The 22,153-nt window shown below is 39.5% G+C and overlaps 2 protein-coding genes across 10 annotated transcripts in view; both read left to right on the forward strand.

The window, feature by feature from the left end:
- LOC135483273 (small G protein signaling modulator 1-like) overlaps positions 1-11,434 on the forward strand; it is a 33,326-nt gene extending 21,892 nt beyond the window's left edge. For 5 of the 9 annotated variants that reach the window (XM_064763994.1, XM_064763997.1, XM_064763998.1 and 2 more), the window contains 11 exons: positions 36-243; positions 988-1,064; positions 1,379-1,593; positions 1,825-2,506; positions 5,027-5,100; positions 5,241-5,365; positions 5,581-5,663; positions 6,021-6,130; positions 6,295-6,391; positions 6,573-6,740; positions 6,930-11,434. In XM_064763994.1, coding sequence (XP_064620064.1) covers positions 36-243; positions 988-1,064; positions 1,379-1,593; positions 1,825-2,506; positions 5,027-5,100; positions 5,241-5,365; positions 5,581-5,663; positions 6,021-6,130; positions 6,295-6,391; positions 6,573-6,740; positions 6,930-7,018 — 1,928 coding nt within the window. In that variant the 3' untranslated portion in view covers positions 7,019-11,434. The remainder of the gene's footprint in view (positions 1-35; positions 244-987; positions 1,065-1,378; positions 1,594-1,824; positions 2,507-5,026; positions 5,101-5,240; positions 5,366-5,580; positions 5,664-6,020; positions 6,131-6,294; positions 6,392-6,572; positions 6,741-6,929) is intronic. The other 4 variants (XM_064763996.1, XM_064764002.1, XM_064763995.1 and 1 more) reach the window with 3 other exon arrangements.
- A 752-nt stretch (positions 11,435-12,186) lies between these two features.
- On the forward strand, positions 12,187-22,132 carry LOC135483275 (tyrosine-protein kinase CSK-like). The gene is made up of 12 exons (XM_064764003.1): positions 12,187-12,281; positions 13,130-13,178; positions 13,348-13,464; positions 14,465-14,613; positions 14,940-15,159; positions 15,573-15,741; positions 15,915-16,017; positions 17,003-17,161; positions 17,476-17,575; positions 17,834-17,929; positions 18,201-18,287; positions 18,509-22,132. Exons 2-12 carry the CDS (start codon positions 13,155-13,157, stop codon positions 18,683-18,685), a joined length of 1,401 nt encoding a protein of 466 aa, XP_064620073.1. The 5' UTR covers positions 12,187-12,281; positions 13,130-13,154; the 3' UTR covers positions 18,686-22,132.
- The last annotated feature ends 21 nt before the right edge of the window (positions 22,133-22,153 follow it).

The following is a 22,153-nucleotide window of genomic DNA, read 5'->3' on the forward strand; positions in this document are numbered from 1 at the left end:
TGATGTTGCTCATAGTATGATGATTTGCATTGCAGCAGAAGAGTTGATGGACCCTGATGTCAAGAGTGAATCCAATGGGACATTCTTCCCATGGCGTATGGCGAAACCCTTACTGCGTCACACCAGCTCAAGCAGCAGCACAGCCTCATCGGTATCAAGTACCAGCACGGCGTCAATACAGAGCTATGCGAAGACTCAGCAACAGTGCAATACGTCATGTCTCACTAGTCAAGGGAACCACAGGTAAGCACGGGAAGCAAGGGATCAGATTGAGATTGATATTTCCATCATGATTAAGAAAACAATGAGTTAAACAGTATTAGGTAAACATGTATTCAGTATGGGAGCTTAGTCCAGCGGAGACTGTATTGTAAGACATGGTGAACCCTAAGGCAGTTTCAAAGACCGCAAATGTCAGAGGGGCCATCATGGAAGATAGGAGATAAGATAAGATATGGAGTTGTGCGCCTGGTAGCTTAATGCTGCCAAAACTTTACACCAAGCGAAGGCCGATTCATGAGCTTTGCTTCTTAAACCTCCTGCTTTGAATAATTTCTGAAATAGTCTTGTGTCTAGGTCGACTGTTTGTAAAAACTGTGCTGAGTGTCACTAGTTTTCCTGGATGAATGTTAGCCAGTTTATTTCAGGAAGTAGATTTTATGCTTAGCAGTAGAATGTATTAAGTTCATCACATAGCCATTTGAACATTTCCAGTTTCCAATTTAACTCCTGAAATTCCCAACTGCCTGCTAACCTTGGTGGACTATCTTTGGATATTTATACTAAATCTGATATAGTGACAGTTTTTCAGCCAACATCAGTACAATGGTATAGAGTCCATGCTGTTTTTGCGAGCTGTATATAAATGTACATTAGCATTTGTGGCGTAATGGTTAGATTCCACTTAGATGCTAGTTGCTTTCACCTTGCCTAAATATTGCTTTTTTCCTTTCGTGTGTTTTTGTGTTGCACTCTTGACTTGGTCAGGGCATGTTCCAGGTCTGCTGTGGAGAAACTGTGTGACACCATGAAGACACAGATCATATCAAGGGCATTCTATGGATGTAAGTATAACATACACATGTACATTGATACTGATTTGAAGCTATCGATCTGTTAGCTTGATTGGGAACATTGTCAGCGAGAAAGGGACCATGCCAATTTAAATTTTAAGGCATGAAAAGTTCATTACGAAGAATTCAATCAGTACTTTTCATTCAGGGTATTGTTTCTCATTAGCAAAGAAGGAACAAAAAGTTTATTTGACAGTAAAGTTAGAGCACATATCGCTGCATCAGGCCTCAAAACAGCTACTAAGAAGTAGTCTCATTGATTATTGCTTGTGGATATTTGAATCTTTTCTCATTCTACCTTCCAGGGCTCGCCCATTGTCGTCATTTAAAGACAGTCCGCACTCACCTATCGGGATTAGTCAATGTTAAAATCGTGTCCTGTGAAGACCCGTTTGATGCATCGAAAGGTCTGACAATCGAAGCCTGGGGCGAACTCTATCAAGATGGAACAGTAGTCAATGAGGCCGAAATCTACCGGCTGGTTTATTATGGAGGAGTGGAAGGATCTATCCGGAAGGAGGTAGGGCTCAGCTAACACTTGAATTGTAGATAGTTTTCCTGGAAAGTGATTTCAAACTTGAAAACTTCAGCAAATAGCACAGTTTCTGGACTTTGCAGTGAAAGGGTTAATCATGCCAATCTATTTACCAGCTGTCAACTAATCACTAGAAGGCTTGGCAAAGAGTTTTCCTGTCTCTATTTCTGTCTTAAAAAAACTAACCTTCTCAATGACCTTTCATTCCTCTATCAGGTATGGCCATACCTACTCGGTCACTATGCCTTTGGCAGTACTCCACAGGAACGTGAGAAGGTCGACACGGACATGAGAGATGGGTATGAGAAGACGATGTCGGAATGGCTGGCGGTCGAGGCAATCGTAAGGCAACGAGATAAAGAGATCATGGCTGCTAACCTTGCCAAGTTATCAAATGAGAGTACAGATGGGACGATCCCACTTGCGAGAAAGGACTCCAGTCTTAGTAACGATGTGTTTGAGGATAACTATAGTATAGCTTCAGATGACATCAGCCATCCGGACACACTGCCAGAGGAAGGTATCTCGGTGGTGACCACACCCACCACGGATCCTACTCCAGGTATGAATAACCAAGTTCAGGTTGAGTGTGAGAAAGATGATGCGAGCCTGATGCAGGGTAAGCCTGAGAGTCCTGATGAAGGTGTTGGCGATCTCCGCCACACCTCCATGTCTGATTCCAACTCTAAGCATGATTCAAGTGAGCTGTTGGCAGAGGCCGTGTGTAATGACGAGGCTGATAATACTCGCAATATCATCATCACCAACCCATCAGTGGATAGTGGCAGTGGTACAGATGGCGGTGACAATGCTGAGGTTGATATCCCCCTCGCTGTCGATCTGGAATTTATCCGGGAACAATCTCTGGAGAAGTGCGAAGGCCTCCTGGTAGACACTGGTAAGGGATGACCATTCTCCATTCGGTGTAGACCTCTTTTTCTCTCTGAGTGTTGGTCTGGTCTGTCCACCCATAGACATGTTACATATAGACAGTCTCGTACACCTGCTTCAGTCTTTGCTGTTTGGCAGTCATGGTTTTATTTTGTTGTCTTCTGCTGACTTGATAGTGATTTCTTGTCACATTTGCCATTGCATATCTACATACATTTAGCAAAATCATCATTCTCCTTTTACCCCGCTCAACAGACTTCTGTAAGAAGGCCTTCTTCCATTCATGTCTTATGTTATTTTGTGTTATTTTGCGTGGTGACTGCTGATCTTTGGTTTTTTTTTTTGCTTGGTATAAAGAGTCACATTCATTTGTCTGTCTCTAATCAAAACACTTCTTAACACTGTTATTCCTTAATGTCAATATGTTTATCATGAATTGAGCTTTTCTTGTCCTCCTTGGTCAATTTATTCATTCATTTACTTCTTGAATGCATTCGATGTACTGGTACATGTAGATAACCTTTCCTTTGTTTTACCTTTTCTTATCTGAATGTTTTCACATGTAAACTTCACGCAAGCAGGTTTCGATACGTAATGTTGGTTTCAACAGAGACTCTGGGGTTCGAACTAGGTACCTCTTTACCACTAGCCGAGGAACGGAGCCATTAGTCTACAGCAGCTCCATGTGACAGTATACCTAGGCCAAGTGTTGCGAGGTATATCTGAGAAAACTCAGCTGACTTTCTTCTCTGTATTTAGTTGACACTTTGGTTTTCCTGTGTTGATGTTTTCATACAGACAGTTAAGACATTTCACACATTTTTTGCCCGACAGTACAGTTTGTTGTCTCATACAATGGTATATACATTTGAAGTGCACTCATATATGACACCTAGTTTGGCTATTCCAGAGAGCATCATGGTATTTCCTCTTGCTCTGGACATAATTTTTTGTAAACAAAGAGTACATGTAGCATGAAATACTACAAATAATGCACCTTACCCAGTACATGTAGGACCAGCCTCTTAATGGAACTGAAGAGGAGTCACAGCCAGCAGTTATTACTCTTTCTACGTCTTCTTTGAATTCCATGAGGGCTCTTGATTGCTGGATATGAGCATGGTATGACTGGTTACCAGCGGACCTGTTGGCATCTGATGATGACCTCTCCCTACACAATATAGCTTACTCCTTCGCTAAGGCTACAGATGAATCAGTCTGCTGTCGCCTATTCTCCGCATGTGGGTCCTCATCCTCCTATGCCTCTCTCTCACGTCCCCACCACTCGTGTTCTATAGTAACTCTACCTGTGGTTGTTTGTACTTTGGCCTGTTTGTGTCTGGCATGGATGTCACCCCATAACTATTGGTGCACCTCCATGGTATCATACTTCACCAACTGAATATGCGATGTTGTTCAAGTCAGAGATCTCTCGGTAAAGACAATGTACTAAAGAAAAATGCTTTCGACCAAAAACGTCCATTTTGTCAAACTGTCTTACTAGGCATATAACTGAGAGAAAAAATCAAACAAAAACATCAAAGGTTTCGAAGTAAACTTTACTGGAACATGGTTTATCTATTTCTGGAGATTGTCTAGTAGCATTTCAAGGTGCCCTTAGACCAGTTCTCAGAGCAAAAGCTGCTGGGGTGTATGTCTTTTTATGTCTCTGTCAAAAAGTACCTCGGCTGATATTCAACAAAAAAATAGTTTCTTATTACTGATCATTTGCTGGTTTCATTAAAACTTGAAGTATGAACATATTCGAATCAAAATCCATGGACTCTCCAATGGTTTTGAGGTCATGCGTGTTGTATGCAGATTGCACCATGCTTCAGTGGAAACAGACAGGTCCAAGGTCGAACACCATGAGGCAGAGGTATCGAGGTGGCAGGTATGCTTTCATTAATTCATTCTTTGAAAACGTGAGAGAAAGTCCCCTTTAGAGGTGTCCAAAATATTGGTACTAGTAGTGCTGCAGGGTGTACCGAAATTGTGTCAATCTATAGAAATTTTTAATGCATGTGTCATAAATGTTGAGTGCAGCATACATTAACAATGACTGCATCAAGAGTACATGTATTGCACATAGTTGGTAGTGCATTCAGTGTTTGCAAATATACAAGCCTCAAATGTTCAATGTGGCAGACAAAATTGAGTAGTTACATTTTTGATACACCCTGTAAGTTAAGTGTGCTTCATAGGATGAGGTAGGTAAAGTATACTAATCTATTTCATGTATTTGTTTTCAGTTACCATGGTTACTTTTGAAGGGACTCCTAACGGGCCACTTTTTACAGTGCTTCGAAAATGAGTTGCTTGAAGCTAGGATATAGCCATTTTTCCAGTGGAAATCCTCTCCTTTTCTGTAGGATATTCAAACTGTGTCGAAAAGCATGATTGACATCATTAAAGTGATGACATGATGGAATGTTACATGGAATTGACTTTGTAATATTTACATGTACAGTTTGACCTATTGATTGTTTGTAAAGCTCTTGCCTTACTGTATGCATTTCTCTTCCAGACGCTCTATTGACTGCTTCCAGAGAAAGTCTCGTATCTCCTGCCTCACCTGCCTCCAATGGAGGAATATATGCAGTAAGTGTTTCCTTAGGCAGTGCATTATCTCCTTCTCCACTTCTTTCATATTTCAAGTAAAATTCATACAGATTATGAACCGGCATTCAACTTAATGACACTCTCACTAAAGTCAACTCCATTTCCACCTTGTGTTTCAGGCTGATTTGTTAGATTCAGTTGCATTAAACCTTCACCGCATTGACAAAGATGTTCAGAGATGTGATCGTAACTACTGGTACTTCACACCAGAGAATCTAGAGAAGCTGCGTAATGTGATGTGCACGTAAGTTTGTTTTCATCATCTGCAAAATAGTGTGTAGCCTGCTTCACAATAGGCCTATTACATGCAAGATAGGTCTTTGTACATCTACAAGCACCCAAAAACCGGCTCAATGGCATCAACACATTATTTGACAGGGGCAGTTCAGGGGCTTGACAGAAATTTGTTCAAACTGTTGTTTCGTTACCTGAATTTGCAAATCTGTTGTTTTGTTTCAGGTATGTTTGGGAACACCTTGAAGTAGGTTATGTCCAAGGCATGTGTGATCTGGTGGCTCCTCTACTTGTCATCTTCGATGATGGTAAGCATTCTTGTGCTATAAAGCACCCTGGTCAGAAATTAAAGCCCCTAAAATAGTAGAACAAGATCTTTGTGATGACAGCTCTTAGATAGGCAGTCTGTTTCGAAGTGCTTTTGCAGCTGTCACTATAGTAAAGATTGACTCAGGGATGACGAATTGGTGACAATGCCACGTTCAAAGCAAAACCTTTTGATTGTGAGCTGTAACATGTTGACCTATACACCAGTACACTGCCTTGTTGAAAGAGGACAGTAGGCAGCTTGGTGTAGAGGACCGCATGGGTACTACAGTACAGGGCTGAGCAGTTGATAGAGGACAGTAGATGATTTATTGCAATTCTTTTTTCCTTCATTGCAGAGGCCCTAACGTATAGCTGTTTCTGTGAATTGATGAAGAGAATGTCAAGCAACTTCCCCCACGGCGGTGCCATGGACACACACTTTGCTAACATGCGGTCACTTATACAGGTAAGATTCCAAACTCATCCTGATGTTAAACTCGGTCCATACTGTACCACAAGATAGACAACTTTGCTTCTGTATCAGAGTCTACAGAAGCACTCCTGAATTTCTGATATTCTCTTGTAGGTTCTACCTTATCTGTCTTTGACAGTATAAATTTTTGCTTGCAGATCCTCGACTCTGAGCTCTTTGAACACATGCACCAGAATGGAGATTACACACATTTCTACTTCTGTTACCGATGGTTCCTTCTAGACTTCAAGAGAGGTGAGAACGCAATATGTAATTCATGAATTTGCCTTCACGTGCACGCCTCACGTTGCTGTATGAGCTGCTGTGCAGAATTCAACACTTGGATATACAGAGGAAGGTTGTGTGGGGCAATGTCAACTGATGGTAGTTTGTAGTTGTGTATATTGCTGATAATATGGTGTTCTTCTTGTTTCAGAGTTGGTATATGATGATGTTTTTGCCGTGTGGGAGGCAATCTGGGCAGCTAAACATATCAGTTCTCAACACTTCGTACTCTTCATTGCTCTCGCATTGGTGGAATACTACCGCGAGATTATACTAGACAATAATATGGACTTCACTGATATTATCAAATTCTTCAACGGTAAGTTGTTTTCACGACAGTTTATGCCATTGCACATATCATCTCCATTCAAGGTGATGGACAGAATATGCTTCTTACTGATATTTTTAATCCTGTGATTGATCATAATATGACAGAATTAGATGCAAAGCCCACTAGATATCGTTCAAATATCGTTGTGTTTCTCTCATATTTTTCCGTTATTTTCAGAAATGGCTGAACGGCATAATGCCAAGCAGGTATTGAAGAAGTCTCGTGATCTTGTGTATCGTCTTCAGGACCTGATTGAAAATAAATGACTTTCAAACTCGGAATACTGCATTCTGTTAATGTGATCTTCCTGTATCCCACCAACGAGATGGATTGAGGCAGTCACATGACACTAAGAACGAAGAAATGAACATCGATTTTTGTGTGAATTGTTCTGACGGTTCTTCAATTTAGGCAGTGTTCAGGAGGAATTTCCATTGGATGGAAGGGAGGTGGCACATTGAATATTGTTTTTTTAAAGAGGAGAGATTTTACAAAACATACTAAAAAGATTAGTAAATACCTCAAACGGCCCCTTTCCTGGCCGTATCTGAAAAAAAAGTGATAATCTTTTGGTGGCTTTTGATGATGGTTCACACAACTTCAAATCGATGACTGTGCCATTTAACTTGTGCAATACTAATAGGTAGATTTAGAGGGTAATATTTCAGTGCATTTGGGCCTCTGTTGTCTTAGCTGGGTCATTGAAGGTCTACAATATTTCTGTCGATGTGAAAGGCCTGCAGTAGGTTTGTGATAGGAATGTTTTCTGCAGTCGAGCAAGGGAAATTGTTCACTTCATGAATAAGGAGTGTGCGAGAAAACAAGATGTGACATCCTGTATCTGTGGCAAGTCTGACATTACCATATTGTGTTGCTTTCTTGGCCAGAAGCCAACTTACTATTGTCGGAATAAGCTAACACAAAAGTTGAGAGAATAGACAAGTGGAAACCATGAAATGGTTGCATTGCGTAAATCTAGTGCATTTTGCTGAATGCAGGTCCATTCTAATAAAGGGCACTTTCCAATATTTGGCTGTCTATAGTCAGTTGGGATGTTTAGTTGTTAAGGCGGGATGTCAACTATTGTTGAATACAGGGTGTCAACATCTAGAAATTGTAACTAATAGATCAATCACTGTTGGTGATATTTAAAATCGATATAAATATATGATATATATGTTCTCTTTGTTGATCAAGAAGAAGTAATGCTTAACTTATTTCCTCTTGTCTCGATTCCAGTGTCTATTTTGCTCTTTTGAACGTGAAAATGTAAAATGTGAAAATTCAGATAACCCATGCATGAACGAGGTTATCATAATTGAGCTTTTCTGTAGCACTTATTTAGTTTGCTTGGTATATCCATTCACAAGGTCTTTAATAAGGGTTAACTATATTCTCAGTCTCGACAGAAAAGATTTGTGGTTCAGAAAGTAACAACAAAGCAACTTGGTTTAGGAGTTGAACCCACAACCTCTAAGTCATTCAGCTCTGTGCTATAGCTGTACTGCATTGAATACACTACAAAGGTCACCAATGCAACCATGCAAGGTATTCTGCTCTGGCAACTTTTGAAAATCAGTCACCAATGTTTCCTAAAGCCCTAGGTACTTCATTTATGAAGAGAAAAGCGAAATTGCACAGTTTACACTTCATCTAGAGCATGATAAACACTGTGTAAATGGAGTACATGTACTGTACTGTATAATACTCGCTGTTGTTTAGTTATTTCGAATCAAGAGTTTATTTTACAATTGTTAGTTTAATACTGTAAACAACTGTATATACTGTGCTTCATCTCGGGATAAGATTAGAGTATATTATATACTACTTGAACTTGCAGGCTGTAATGTGTACTGTAAGCCCCTCTAATATTGCCCCTGATGACCTTCACATCGATGTCTACTGTAAATACAATGAAACTTTTTGTTAATCAGATCAACAACACAGCTGGATCAGTATACCATGAATCAAAGCTGTGACTTTTTTATGTTCTGTTACTTTCCTGATATTTGAATTGCATCTATGCCCAAGCAAAAGGATATTCCATGTATTTGTGTGGTTATTTATGGTGTAGAACACTTTTTATCAAATTGCATTTCCAGTGAGTAGCACTCACTATTCTAACCATTACACACCCATGTTCCTGAATGGACTCTTCTACTGCATGCTAATTAGGAGAGTCTATCCATGGGAGTGGGGGTGAAATGGCTTAATCCATTATTGGTGGGTGTGTTCCCGTCTAAAGCGATAACTGTAACAGGATAAAATCCATGGTATTGCCCAACAATATGGTATCTCATTCCAAAACTTATAGGAAGATAAATGAATAATTTATTAAGATGCATTCCAGGTTAAACTTCAAAGCATTGTCAAGATATATTCTCCTGATCCTTGTTTGGTAATGTAGATTTATACTTTTGTAGTTTTGTTTAACTTATGCAAAAATTTAGAGGCACAAAAGTTCTTAATTTGGTACAGCTTTGTGAAAAATGTGCATAAATTCCTTACTTTCTTTCCAACCCATCTGCTTCATTTCCTTGGCTTTCCCACACTTTTCCTCTGCTGGAAGTGACACAGTAACCACGGTAAGGGAAGGGGGCAAGGTGCAAACCAACTTAAAATTCTTCTTTTCAAATGAAAAGTTTTTGGCTTTGTAAATAGATCGACAACAGGTTGACCCTGTTACAGGCTGTTTTTTCTTGTTCAATTTCTGGGTCTTCAGGGGAAACAAAGTGGCATTGGAACAAATTGTGATACTGTGATTTTGAAACTATTTTGGAAAAGTTTCTTTTTTAGGCCAGGTTTATATAGAGTTCGCATTTTCATATGTAACATGTCATTTTTCACTTGTAATTCCTGACATGAAGGTCGAACAAGTCATCTTCAAAGAGCGGGCAACATACGCTTCACGATGTCACATAAGTCAATTAACGAAAGTGACAAGTATACCATGACAAGTGACAGTGTGAATCCTATGTAAGCCCAGCCTTTTAGGGCGAAATCACTGAAATTCAACTTTGTTACAAAAGTGACATTGAAGAGGAAATGATTTTTTCTTATAATTTTTTCACAAAACTGTAACTTGGAGACCCTGAAGTTCTGACTTCATTCCATTGGGGTGATTCTGTAACCCAAAAACACGGAAGAGGTGTGGTTACAGTTAACCTGATATTATGTGATATCTTAATCTTTATCTATACCATTCTCGTTCTCAGTGTAAAGACACTATAGGGACCTGCAGTCTACAGCTGTTTGGGACTGCTGAAGGCATTTAATTCATTTCAGGGCATAAGAGGGCGTGTCTTGTTCTTTAAAAAAAAGAAGGAATCTTGATGCCGTCTCTTGACCAATGACATATGTGACATCAACGCCAATTTTGTATATGCTGATGCTTGTGTCATTTATCACAAAATCTTTTGGCATTACCGTCAGAAAGTTTAAATGCCTCCAACACCACCTAGGGGGATGTTTCAGATTGCAGGTTCCTCAATAACTTTATTTTTCTGTGTAAACGAATGTATTCCAGTGAGATATGAGTTATAATTGTGATATATCAATAGTCATTAATAGTTGATGTGGTCCATTGTTAGCATTTATGTTGCGCTGGTTAATTGTTCCAGCATCAGGAATAAGTAAAGTTTGCCCAATTCTATTGGTGCACAGACAGGATGGCAAAATCTGAAAGAATCAAGGCCGGTACTGTAGACCAGTATATTTTTGCACCTCTTTATATTGGCAGAATACAACATTACATATGTATTTCCTGTTTTTTTCGGTTTCGCGAATCGTGAAAATTTGAATATTGAATGCCAGCTTTTCGACCTGGTCAGTCAGTGTTTAGATTCAGAATAAACTGACATTGTGGAAGCACTCAGTGTCAATCTATCAATTCAAAAGATAAAGATAAATACTGTTAAGACTAGTTTGTGTGTGTGGGGAGGGGGGCGGGGGAGAAGTGTAAGAATCCTACTGGTCATACATGAAGGCTGCACTTCCATGTGTCATCTGTTATTTCATTGTTCTGGTAAGTTATACTAAATGTTATATAGACCATGTACAGCTTGTTGCTATTATAACACCTCCCGTCACACGGATATATACCTCCACTTATTCAAATAAGTTATAATAGAAGACATAGCCTAAAACATTCGAGGTTGTTAGTCTAGCTGCATTTTAAAATGTATTGCACTTCCCTGTGTATCTGGATAAACTTTCCAACACATTCCCTTCCAAAGTGAGACAAGCACCTGTCAGGGAAATTGCAACATGTTAACATGTTGTCTTAGTGACGAGTGTGCAGGTTGAAGGGAAGTAGTCAAATCAAACTGGTTATCTTCTTGCCAACATCCAATTGTTGTTGGGCATCCCTGCAAACTTTACGAAAATTTACAGCAAAATGATAGCCGGTGACAAGATCACATGTCACAGCAACTTTTCTAGAGGATATGCACCCTGCTTCAATGTTTCCCTGTATGTACTTGATAGGCTAGACATTGAGATCGTGTATATTTTTGTAACAGTGCATTTGTGAGATAGTCTATTTGGTATAGTCCAGTGTAAATGTGTTTGTTGTCCCCTGTATATAGCCCATATGAACAAAGTGTTAATGTCAGAGTTGAAATGTACAATTGTGAATATTTGTAAATCTTGTGAAGATAACAATAAATGGGAAGTACCTGACATATCATGTGTTGTTTGATTTTTATCAGCTTTAATATCAGCGCAACTTGTGTTTTTTAGCTCAGGTATTCTCTATTCACTGAAAAAGTAACAACAAAACTTGTAGAGCCCTGTGCTGATATACCAGCTAAAAGTCTGTTGTAGAACTAACGAGCTGCTACAATGTCCAAGATCTGAATAGTAGTTACCAGCCGGCTTCACTCCTCCGAGACAATGTCACAACCAAGCTAATGACAGTAGCCGTTACAATTCTGATTTTGAGACAGCGAATCCAAGATCTTTTTCGTCAGGCCCTTGTGCCTGTGGTATAGAAGAGGCGACGTTGTACCTGTTTTCACAAGCATGGTGAGATGATAGCTCAGCCTAAGGCAGTAGGCCCTGGTGTGTATGTCACCTAGGGCACAGTGCGATGTCCGATCAGTCCAAGACAGCAGGCCCAGATGACTGCTGTGGGAGAGACAAGGTTGTGAATGTCTTCCAGAAAATTGTGAGAGATGCTAGCTTGGACCAAGTCAGATTATAATGCATGTACTGGTGCTGAGAGATTGATTCGACTTTTGACTGATCTTTGAGAACCAGTATCACATTCTTAGATTTCCACAGGTGACCGACCTGGCTGTGTCAAACTTCCGTCGCATGCCACGACCGCATGTTAAACGGCTCTTGGACGATTTTACAGTATTCAACAATTTTATCGTCATCCTTACTAAATTTCAGTTCCATCAGTCGACGCCAGAGGCCGTGCAAATTGAAAAAGTGCCCGGATTCTGAAAGAGCATGAATTTACTTCCTGTCAAACGATTTTGAAACAATCCTGTATTAATCCATGAAGTATCGCGACATTTAGAGGTATTGCTTGCTTGGAGAATCTCGTTGAAATATTGTTGTAATAGCTTCGCACTGGTTATTGGGTGGGTTTTTGTTGGACTGATCGTGTGTTGAATTTGCACTGTTGTTCGTCCTCGAAAATGCATATGGCGGATGCATTGCAATTTGCATCCCTATTAGTATTAAGCCATTGCCAATGAATCATTCATTGTGTGTAGGCCTACTTCTTTGATCATTGTCTGATGACTCTTACATCGTATGACTTTAGGGGTTTACTGCACTGTAGTAGAGCGCTCATAGTGTTGCAAGAGTTGAACAGTAGGAATTGACCACATCTGCCAGGCAGAGCGCGGGTACAAATCGTCAAATGCCAAATCAATACGACACTTAAGAAGTTGGCCCGGAAGTTGCGGCGGTACGTTTTGAGTATAGTCTCGAGCGTAACGGATATGACCTGTTAAGCATATCACCTTTTCGAAGATAAGAAGTTTGTTTGGGTGCTGACCAGTATTGCGTTTCACCCGGAACAATGGCTCACAGGGGCTTATGACACAGGCCTAGGCCTTCTAACTTGTTCTCAGTGTGCTGGTTGGTCTTCGTTGAAAAGCAAAAAAGCCAGGTTGATCAATCATCATCACATTCGAAAGTAGTCAGCGGGTTATGGTACTGATAATTAATGCACAATTACACAAGTGTGTGCAGGGCATGATGGCATGATGCACTGTCAAGATTTTACAAAATTGTCTATGGTACCCACTGGCCGACTTTCGAATGTGGTCTAACTTGTTCGTCTTTTTCTGTTCCAACATTATTCGAGGGCTGACATTTATTTCTTGAGACTTATTTTGTGAAATTCTTTACCAAAACAGGTTACTGCAGAAGAAAGGCCAAAATATGTCTCAACCGGTATCATCAGCGGTGAGTGTATCTCTTTCACTTGTTTTAAAAGTTATTGTCTCCCATTAAGTCCATTTGATAATCAGTAGACACATCCATCTAAAAACTTAAACAGTGACATTATTTTTGATAGGTATGATTTGGTATCACTTAATACATTGTTACATGTAACATTTTCTTATATTTACAGCCCCAGCATTGGCACCCTGGACAGAAAGTAGTAGCACTTTTCAATTTTGATGGAAGTTCGGATGATGACCTGCCTTTCAGGAAACATGATCGACTGACCATACTTAGAAATACCAGTGTGAGTTTCCTATTTATATTCCCGATAAACTTGCCCCAAGCTCCATGTACTGTAAACCAGGTTTTTCGTGGCATTTAACTCTTGCAAATTCTAGTGTTTGTGAAAAATTTTAGAAATGAAACGTACGCAGCAATTACCTGGATTACAGTATAAGATATAATGGTCTGTGTACTCATTGGACATGTTACATATGTAGGCCTACATATACATTTGTTATGTAGATCAAGCTGGAGTGGACGTTTGTAAGTTATGATGCTCATAAAGGCTAACTAGATTTACCCTAGGGAGACCATAGCTCTACACAGCTCAAGGCAAAATTCTGTTATGCAACTCAGTAAAATATGAATATTGTGTGCACAGTACTGATAGGGAGAACTATGACATGTATGAGGAGGCTGAGCTCATAATGGAGTTCCTCAAGTATCCAGCAAGTAAAGCCTCATCATAGTGACTAAATGAGAGCATGTCTCCTGATCTAGATCGTACATCTCAAACCAATGTGTTGTTACTGTTTACAAAAGTAAAAACATGAATGCTCAAAAAGTTGTCCTATAACTTTGGATTTCTGCCAAATGAATCAAATTCCTGTCCATGCATTGATTGCATTGGTATGTTTGAGAAATCATTTTCACTTTGTTGGCCAACAATGGTTAGGCCATTTCTTTCCTTATCTGGATGAGAGTAACCATGTATTTGATGGCCTAATGCACAGTCCAGTTGAACCTACTGAGGTTGGGTTGGACCGTCAACGTTTCCACGTTGTTTATTGTGTAGGTCACTACATCATTAGCATATTCATGAGGTGTTTGAACCAGGAAGTTATTGCTCTTGGTAGGCTGCATCAGACAATTGTATGTTGGTGTCAGATTACATTTGAATTTGTAGACACTTGGATTAATCACTCAGTTCTTGGCACTTTAAATGTGTTTGATTAAGGTTATTGTTAGTCCATTAAAGACTCGATCAACTCTCACTTATTGGTTTATAACTTCCTCTTCAGGATCCTAACTGGTACCATGCTCAGAGTGAAAGCGGTAAAGAAGGCATGATCCCATCCAACTATGTCAAACCAGCGTCCCAGTCACCGCGTGATGGCCGACCGCCAGGGCCCCCAACCGATAAAAAAGAAGTCAGACTCAATGCAATGCCGTAAGTTCATTCGAAGAAGCAGACTCTGCCTGAGAAAATTTTAGTCGCTATCACTGTATGCAACATTTTTTGAGCCCAATGCTTCTGCTGTCGACTCAATTCAAGGGCTGCCTGGATTCAGATTTCATCCCCAAGACATGGAATGTCATGAATACAGAATGTCATCTGGAGGAGTATATCTCAAATCCGAACAGCTATTTTCTGCAAATCCTTGCTTCCTTAAAGTAACTGTTCCCCTTCCTATGTCTACTTGTTTGTTTCACTATCAATTGATGAAATATAATGATCATTTAAACTCATCGGAATTGATCACAATTCTCTTTCAGATGGTTTCATGGTAACATAACGAGAGAGAAAACAGAAGACATCCTTAACCCACGACAAGATGGTTTATTTCTAATACGAGACAGCCAGAACTTCAAGGGAAACTACACGCTCAGTGTGGCATTTGAACAAAAAGTTGAACATTATAAAATCCTGTTTCAAAATAATAAACTGACCATTGATGAAGAGGAATACTTCGATAATTTAACAGATTTAGTTGATGTGAGTACATGTTGGACCATTACTAAGACTATAGATCCATGCACTTGATTGGGAACAACGTTTACATAACGTGGTGTTGATCGTTGTCACGTCACCATGCATTTTACATTACTGTTACGTGACGCGACGCGACGTTTTCGTAAACGTTGGTCCCAATCAAGTGCATGGATCTTTTGTAGAAATAGCAATTTTGGATTAGTAAACCATGCTTTTGAGATGCCTTTGACCCAAAGAGCCTATTGAAATAAAGCAACTGAAATTGAAGCTGGATACACTCTTACTATATGGCTGTGTTTTGCCTTTACTGTAGGTCTTGATGTTCTCTGCTATGTAGCTTTCTTGAGCCAGGTCGTTCCAGTCGGAGTACGATGACCGGCCAATGAAAACTGACGATTTCTATTTTTCTATTTCAGCACTATAAAAAAGATGCTGATGGCCTTTGTGTGAATTTGAAACAAGGTTTAGAGAAAAAAGGTCCCCTGAACTTCTCGGTGAATCAGGACGACTTTGTTGCCGGCGGTTGGGTGATTGATAAATCTCAGTTGGAGTTGGGAGATACTATAGGGAAAGGCGAATTTGGAGGTAAAGTGTATTAATTGATATGATGAATGTTACTGGCCTGAACAAACTGGGCGAGTAGGCACACAGAAGAGACAGTAGAGTACGATTATAAATGTAAGAAGAGAAGGCAGAACATGGCCAGTGATGAACTCAGTTAATTGACCTTGCTGCAACTACCCTTTCACTTGTTTCAGCTGTTTTAAAAGGTGTCTTCAAAGGCCAAAAGATAGCAGTGAAGACGCTGAAAGATGACACACGAGCAGCGCAGGGATTTTTAGCTGAAGCCTCACTTATGACGTAAGTGTGAACTATTTGGGGTAGTCAAGTATACTCTTTTGGCTCAACAGAAGTAGGAACAAAAATGATTTCTTTAAAACAGGGTTGCACTTTTTGGAACTTTTGCATACCATCCGTACTATTGCATGTTAATAAAAAACAGCATTGGTGTTGGTACATGTATGTTTGTTGTTCTCAGTTTACCTCTGAAAGGTGGCAAGAGGCTTGGGTGTGGTTTAGAGATCTGACTTACCAAAGAACCAATGTCCCAGTCTCCTGACAGGTGGAGACAATGTATGGAATGCATGAGACACTCCTGGCGCCTTATCAAAGAACACATTAACACATGTGTACGGGCCACCAATTTTCACATTCGTAACATCGGGAAAATCAGAAAATATCTAACTCCAAATACCACCAGGTTATATGTCCAGGCTCTTGTAATATCTCGCCTGGATTTCTGTAATTCCCTTTTCCTTGGTTGTCCAAATTCAACAATTATACCCCTACAGAAGGTACAAAATTCTGCCGCTCGCCTAATTACCAAGACCAAGAAACGATCTTCCATTTCCCCAGTACTCAGGTCTCTACATTGGCTTCCTGTGCAACAGCGCATCAAGTACAAGGTTCTCCTTCTTACTTACAAGTGTCTTCACCAACTTGCTCCCCAATACCTTTCAGAACTTCTCTCCGTTCATACCGTTTCTCGAACTCTGCGCTCTTCATCGGCCGTTCTTCTGTCTATCCCAAAGACTAATGTCATGTCAGTCGGTGGTAGAGCATTTTCAATTGGAGCTCCTCAGCTGTGGAACAAACTTCCTTCAACTGTTAGGAACTGCAGCTCTCTGTTATCTTTCAAGGGACAACTGAAACATTTGCTTTTTAAAGAGGCCTATCAAGCGCTTTGAGCGGCCAGTTAATGGTTGGATACTGCGCTATATAAGACTCGTATTATTATTATTATTATTATTATCAGTTGTAAAGTTTAAGATCCATTTTGTTTCAGGTCGTTACGTCATCCCAATCTGGTGGAGCTGATGGGAGTGGTCCTAGGCGAAACTATATATATAGTGACAGAGTTTATGGGAAAAGGCAACTTAGCTGATTTCCTCCGGTCAAGAGGAAGAAGTATCATTGTCAAAAAAGACCAACTAAACTTTGCAAGGTATGAAGAATGTCCGCCTTCAAATGTAATGCCAATGGTGTCTTACATCTTGTTTTTTATGAAACAATGCGAATTAGCATTTGTCAGTCCCTAGAGTTTCCTTAAGAGAGAGGCCCTACTGTACTGGAGGTCCTCCTTATTCATGTTGTTTATAAGTATGCTAATAGTTATTGAGTAGTACATTCTATAATCTTTATTTGTCTCCGACCACCAGCCATGGACTTGTTGATTTCACCAATTTCGCTAGGAATTGTATATTTTTTCAACACCACACCACACATTGTTCAATCTTTCTTCTTGATTATTTGTTTCAGGGATGTCTGTGCTGGCATGGCATACCTGGAAAGCGCAGACTTAGTCCACCGAGATCTTGCTGCCAGGAATATACTCTTATCTGATGAATGTATTGCTAAGGTATGTTAATGAATTCCTTGCCCAAACTGGTGCCATTTCAAGGGAAATTATAAAAGTAAATGCTAGTTGATGATCATTAATATTTTCAAAATGTGTGCCTTATTATAGCACAAATGGCAAAATTATACCACAAGAAAGTTAATTCTTTGTCAAACGCTATCTAGCGAATTGCCTTATCAATTGGTTTTAGTATTCTTAACTGTCAATATCTGTGTCCCAGCCAGAAGAGATTCGTTATCATTGCCTTCTCTGTTCAAGGTGTCTGATTTTGGTCTTGCAAGACATACAGAGTCAAATCAAGAGGGAGGAAAGTTCCCCATCAAGTGGACTGCTCCAGAGGCCCTCAGGGACAATGTAGGTGATTTTCTCAAACCTTTGTACCATACAGAAATTTTCTGTATTTGTATTGACAGTATTGTTTTGCTCAGTGTGTTAAACTACTCCAGAACAGGAAGTGAAGGTGATCTGAAGGCTTCATCTTAAACGAATTCTGTTTTTTCAGAAGAAAATTTGGTGAAAAACTCAACTACTGCTACAGTATTAAAACATCCCATTGTCACATTAGCTAATGAAACCCAAGTGTAGAGAGAACTAATACAACCTGATTATTTTTCTTGTCTTTCAGCTATTTAGTAATAAGTCAGATGTGTGGAGTTTTGGTATCTTGCTGTGGGAGATCTATGCATTTGGACGAATGCCGTATCCACGAATAGTAAGTACACTGATAGGAATGCCAGAGAAACTCATTGTTAAATAAACACCTCACAAGTTCATTGCTGTGAATAGTAGATTTATGGCCTGTGAATGAGGTTTCCATAAAACCATGCCCTGTGAATGAGGTCATGGACATCTTGCTAGGTGGTGATGAAACAGATCACCTAAAGCTGAAGATATGTCTGAACTTAACCGTAAGCAATCCTTCCTTTCTTTCAGCCTCTTGCTGATGTAGTTCACCATGTCTCACAAGGCTACCGAATGGAGAAACCAGAGGGCTGTCCACAGAATGTCTACCTTATTATGGGAAAATGCTGGGATGAAAGTCCAAACAAACGACCAGCGTTTTCAGAAATGTTACAGAAGCTTGAACTGTTCCAGACTCAGTCGACATAATAATATTTTCATGTTCATTTGGACATTTTGATTGTATTCTGTTGTTAACCCCTTTGGGGCCAAACCAGACGACCTGACAAGTATGTTGCAAAATGATATTTATTTGCACTGTTTTGAGGAAACAACGAAAACCGTCTTTACCCATGTTATATCACCATTTCTTATGGTTATCCTGATGGAAGTTTTAAAACTTCAATATTAGTGGTTAATGTTGCACATTGGTTGTACATGGAGTTGGACTATTAAGTCTATTTTTTAGTGGTGTTGACTCAAAATGTTAATTTGGATGTGTTTCAAAATTTGCAATGAAGTCCTTTTGTGTCTGTTCTCTTATGGACAGATGGGTTGCTGTCTGTACGGCGCTGTATTCTAATTCACCAATTATTTGTAAGCCCTGTCTTCGGAACATTTTCAGTGATACTTAATAAGGGTTGTTTTAAACCTGTCACCAAGTCTGAGGGGCAAAGGTCATGTTTTCAGATGTAATCTTGAGCGGATGATTTTCTCAATTTTCTTTGGTGTTTATTCATAAATCAATAGCTCAAGTGCTGATGATAGGATAGTGTACATTCCAGTCCTTGTATATGAATGGAGTGGGAAACTAAAATGGACTACTCCAGTATCCACCCACACACTCTCGTAATAAGTGAATGATGCTAATGCTTGCAATATCTTTGTCCCCGCCTGACTGACCTCTGTCACTGCCCGACATATAACGGTGGGATTTGTCCCAGCATGTTCATATTGGGAACCTGAATATCATTTATATGACCACATGTAACAACAGCGCTGGACCCAGAAAGCCTTATATCATCAATATTTGTTACAAACACTGCATAATTACTGTATTAAATCACGTCCAGTACTCGACATATTTAGTGAATTCTCAGAAGGTTAAAGGGAACTTGAACCGCTGAGCGATTTATTCAACTTTTCGACTTTCACCGCCCGAGAAAGTCAAACTTCCAACTTCCTATTCGAGTTCAGATTTGTAGCTTCAATTTGTTATTATTGAGAATCATGTGAGAATCACGTGAGTCATGCGATCTTTCATTCATGAGTTTTCGTAGTAAATTCCATAGTGGTGACGTCACTCAATGATTGACAGCTAGGCGCCATGTTTCATTCATGCCTCGTTCTGATCACCCGATACGCGGAAATGAAAACAAGGTCATACGAACTGGCTTGGCGGTTTCAGTTCCCTTTAACTCTATTAGGATCTTTTGGGACTGGTGCTGGAAGAATATCTACTTTAATGGTACCCTAACGCAGATACCTCAACACTAACATTACCGTACGCCATTTGTTTGAAATTGAATGAGACTTTTCAATTCTGAAATACACATTGAATATGAGTTATGTACACCAATATGTATGCACATACTCTATTGGTCATCATGTTGACTCGGGTTATTGTATAGTGACAATGTTAATTTCTATTGTGGCACAGACAAAATAATGTACACAAACAGCGTAGGACTAATAACTGAACACAGAAATGTATTGCTTTTGTAAGAGAAATGAATTCTGTTCTTTGTTTTGTGATCGATAGCCTTACAGAGAGAGCACTGCTTCTATGATGCAACTTAATGTGTTGTCCTTATAGCTGTGTATGTAGTTAGGTAAAAAGATTACCAGTATTTAACTGCTGCAGATTTCATGCTGGCATTATCATAATTAAACTACTGATTTTTGAGAAAATTAGATGAATTATGTGAATTGCTAAAATGTGACCTTTGTTGTTTGTGTTGCAATCTACCTGATTAAAGCAGGTTCAGGGTGTCTCAAAAATAGTTGTATCTGATGTAGTATAATCAAAATATCCTTTACAATAGCTGTAAAATAACTCAATTAATGAGTTCTTAATATTGCTATGGAAATACTTGTCTTAAACCTAGCTTAATCGGTTCAATGTTCCATTAAAAAGAGTTGAAAGTGAAAGCTTTTTTCATCCCAAATTCTGTTCCTCTTATTCCAATTCTCTTCTATTTCCGAGACATCCTTCCTGGTTCTTTTCGTGACGGTACAATATTTTAAGCTTTTTTTTCTACTCGATTTTAGCAAATACTAATCAAGCTGTAAATTATTTAGGAGAAAACATATGAAATACTCCTATATTATTTTCAAATTCATCTCAAATTATCATAATTGTACATAGTAGCATAGGTTTTCATTCATATGAAAAGTACAACGCAATCACTGAGCAAATATGTCATGACAGATATAAATATGTCATTGATTAATTGATTGACGTCGTGACATCGAGACCTTATCGTTAGCCACAATTTCTGCTAGGCGACACTTAGGGAAGTTCACAAGGTAAATTGTGAAACACCTTATGTGTCGGCAGTGGCAGATTCAGGGGTTGGTGCATGAGGCACGGCCCCCCCTTTTGGTCCGAGAGCAGCAATTTTTTAGGGTGCCTCTCCACAAGAAGCATGTAGCGACTTCTAATTTTAGCCTTAAGTGCCCGGAAAATGCCTTTTTCTTCTTGGAGAGGGCCCCATACCAACCCTCGTTTCCTTCTGTGCTCTCTGGATGGGACTGCGCCTCTCATTTCCCGAATTTCTGGATCCGCCACTGCTCAATGTCTGATTCTGCTACTAATATTTCTGTGTAAATCATACTTTTTTCAGAGGTTAATATTTTGTTGTCATGTGCTTTTCACTTCACTCTGGTGCAAACAGAAATGAGTGTAGTTACAGTTTAATGTTGTCAATGTGAAGTGTTTTTTTATCGAGCTGTTTGAATGGTTAGTGAAGACCATTACATTCTCTTCACATTGATGTAAACCCTTTTAGATTGCCCATGGTTAGTACCCTTAACCTTAAAAGTGCCAGTTGCTGTAAACTAGGTCGGATGCTGTTGCAATATTCATGGTGAGAGCAATGGTCTTGTAAGATATATCATAGAGCAGTTTGAACCATCACCCCTTTTGTGGATTAGTATTGAATCCTTTGGTTGGGACCCAGAACCTTCCAAATACCATTTACTGTAAACTCAGCTAGGAGCTGTTTTGATATTCATGGTGGCAGCACTGGGTTTATGAATTATGTCATTGCAATAGTTTTGCTACCTTGTTTTCTAGAAAGTCTGTGTAGCTCCTGACCAGTTATACAGTATGATCTCCTCCCCAGAAGAATCAGCTAAAGAGACGTACCACTGTTTGAGATTCTGCTGACATAAAACTTCTCTTGGGTAGCAAGACAGTATCAGTCCGTTTAAATTCTTTTTATCTTTAAACTGATCATGTTGATATCTGGACACTGTTAATGCCTATTGTTCCAAAATTGGGTCCATGATGCTGGTGTAATGCTGTAGGTAATATGAAACAGATGAGTTTTCTCAGACATGCCTCGGTGTTCATGAGCTTGATAAATTTTCATGTCCATTATATAAACATTGTACATTGAGATAAATAAAACAAAATATGATAAGAAATGATAACCAAGTCATTTGTTTTTGGTG

This window comes from Lineus longissimus, chromosome 2 (genome assembly GCF_910592395.1).
Source record: "Lineus longissimus chromosome 2, tnLinLong1.2, whole genome shotgun sequence".
In the NCBI taxonomy this organism is placed as follows: Eukaryota; Metazoa; Nemertea; class Pilidiophora; order Heteronemertea; family Lineidae; genus Lineus; species Lineus longissimus.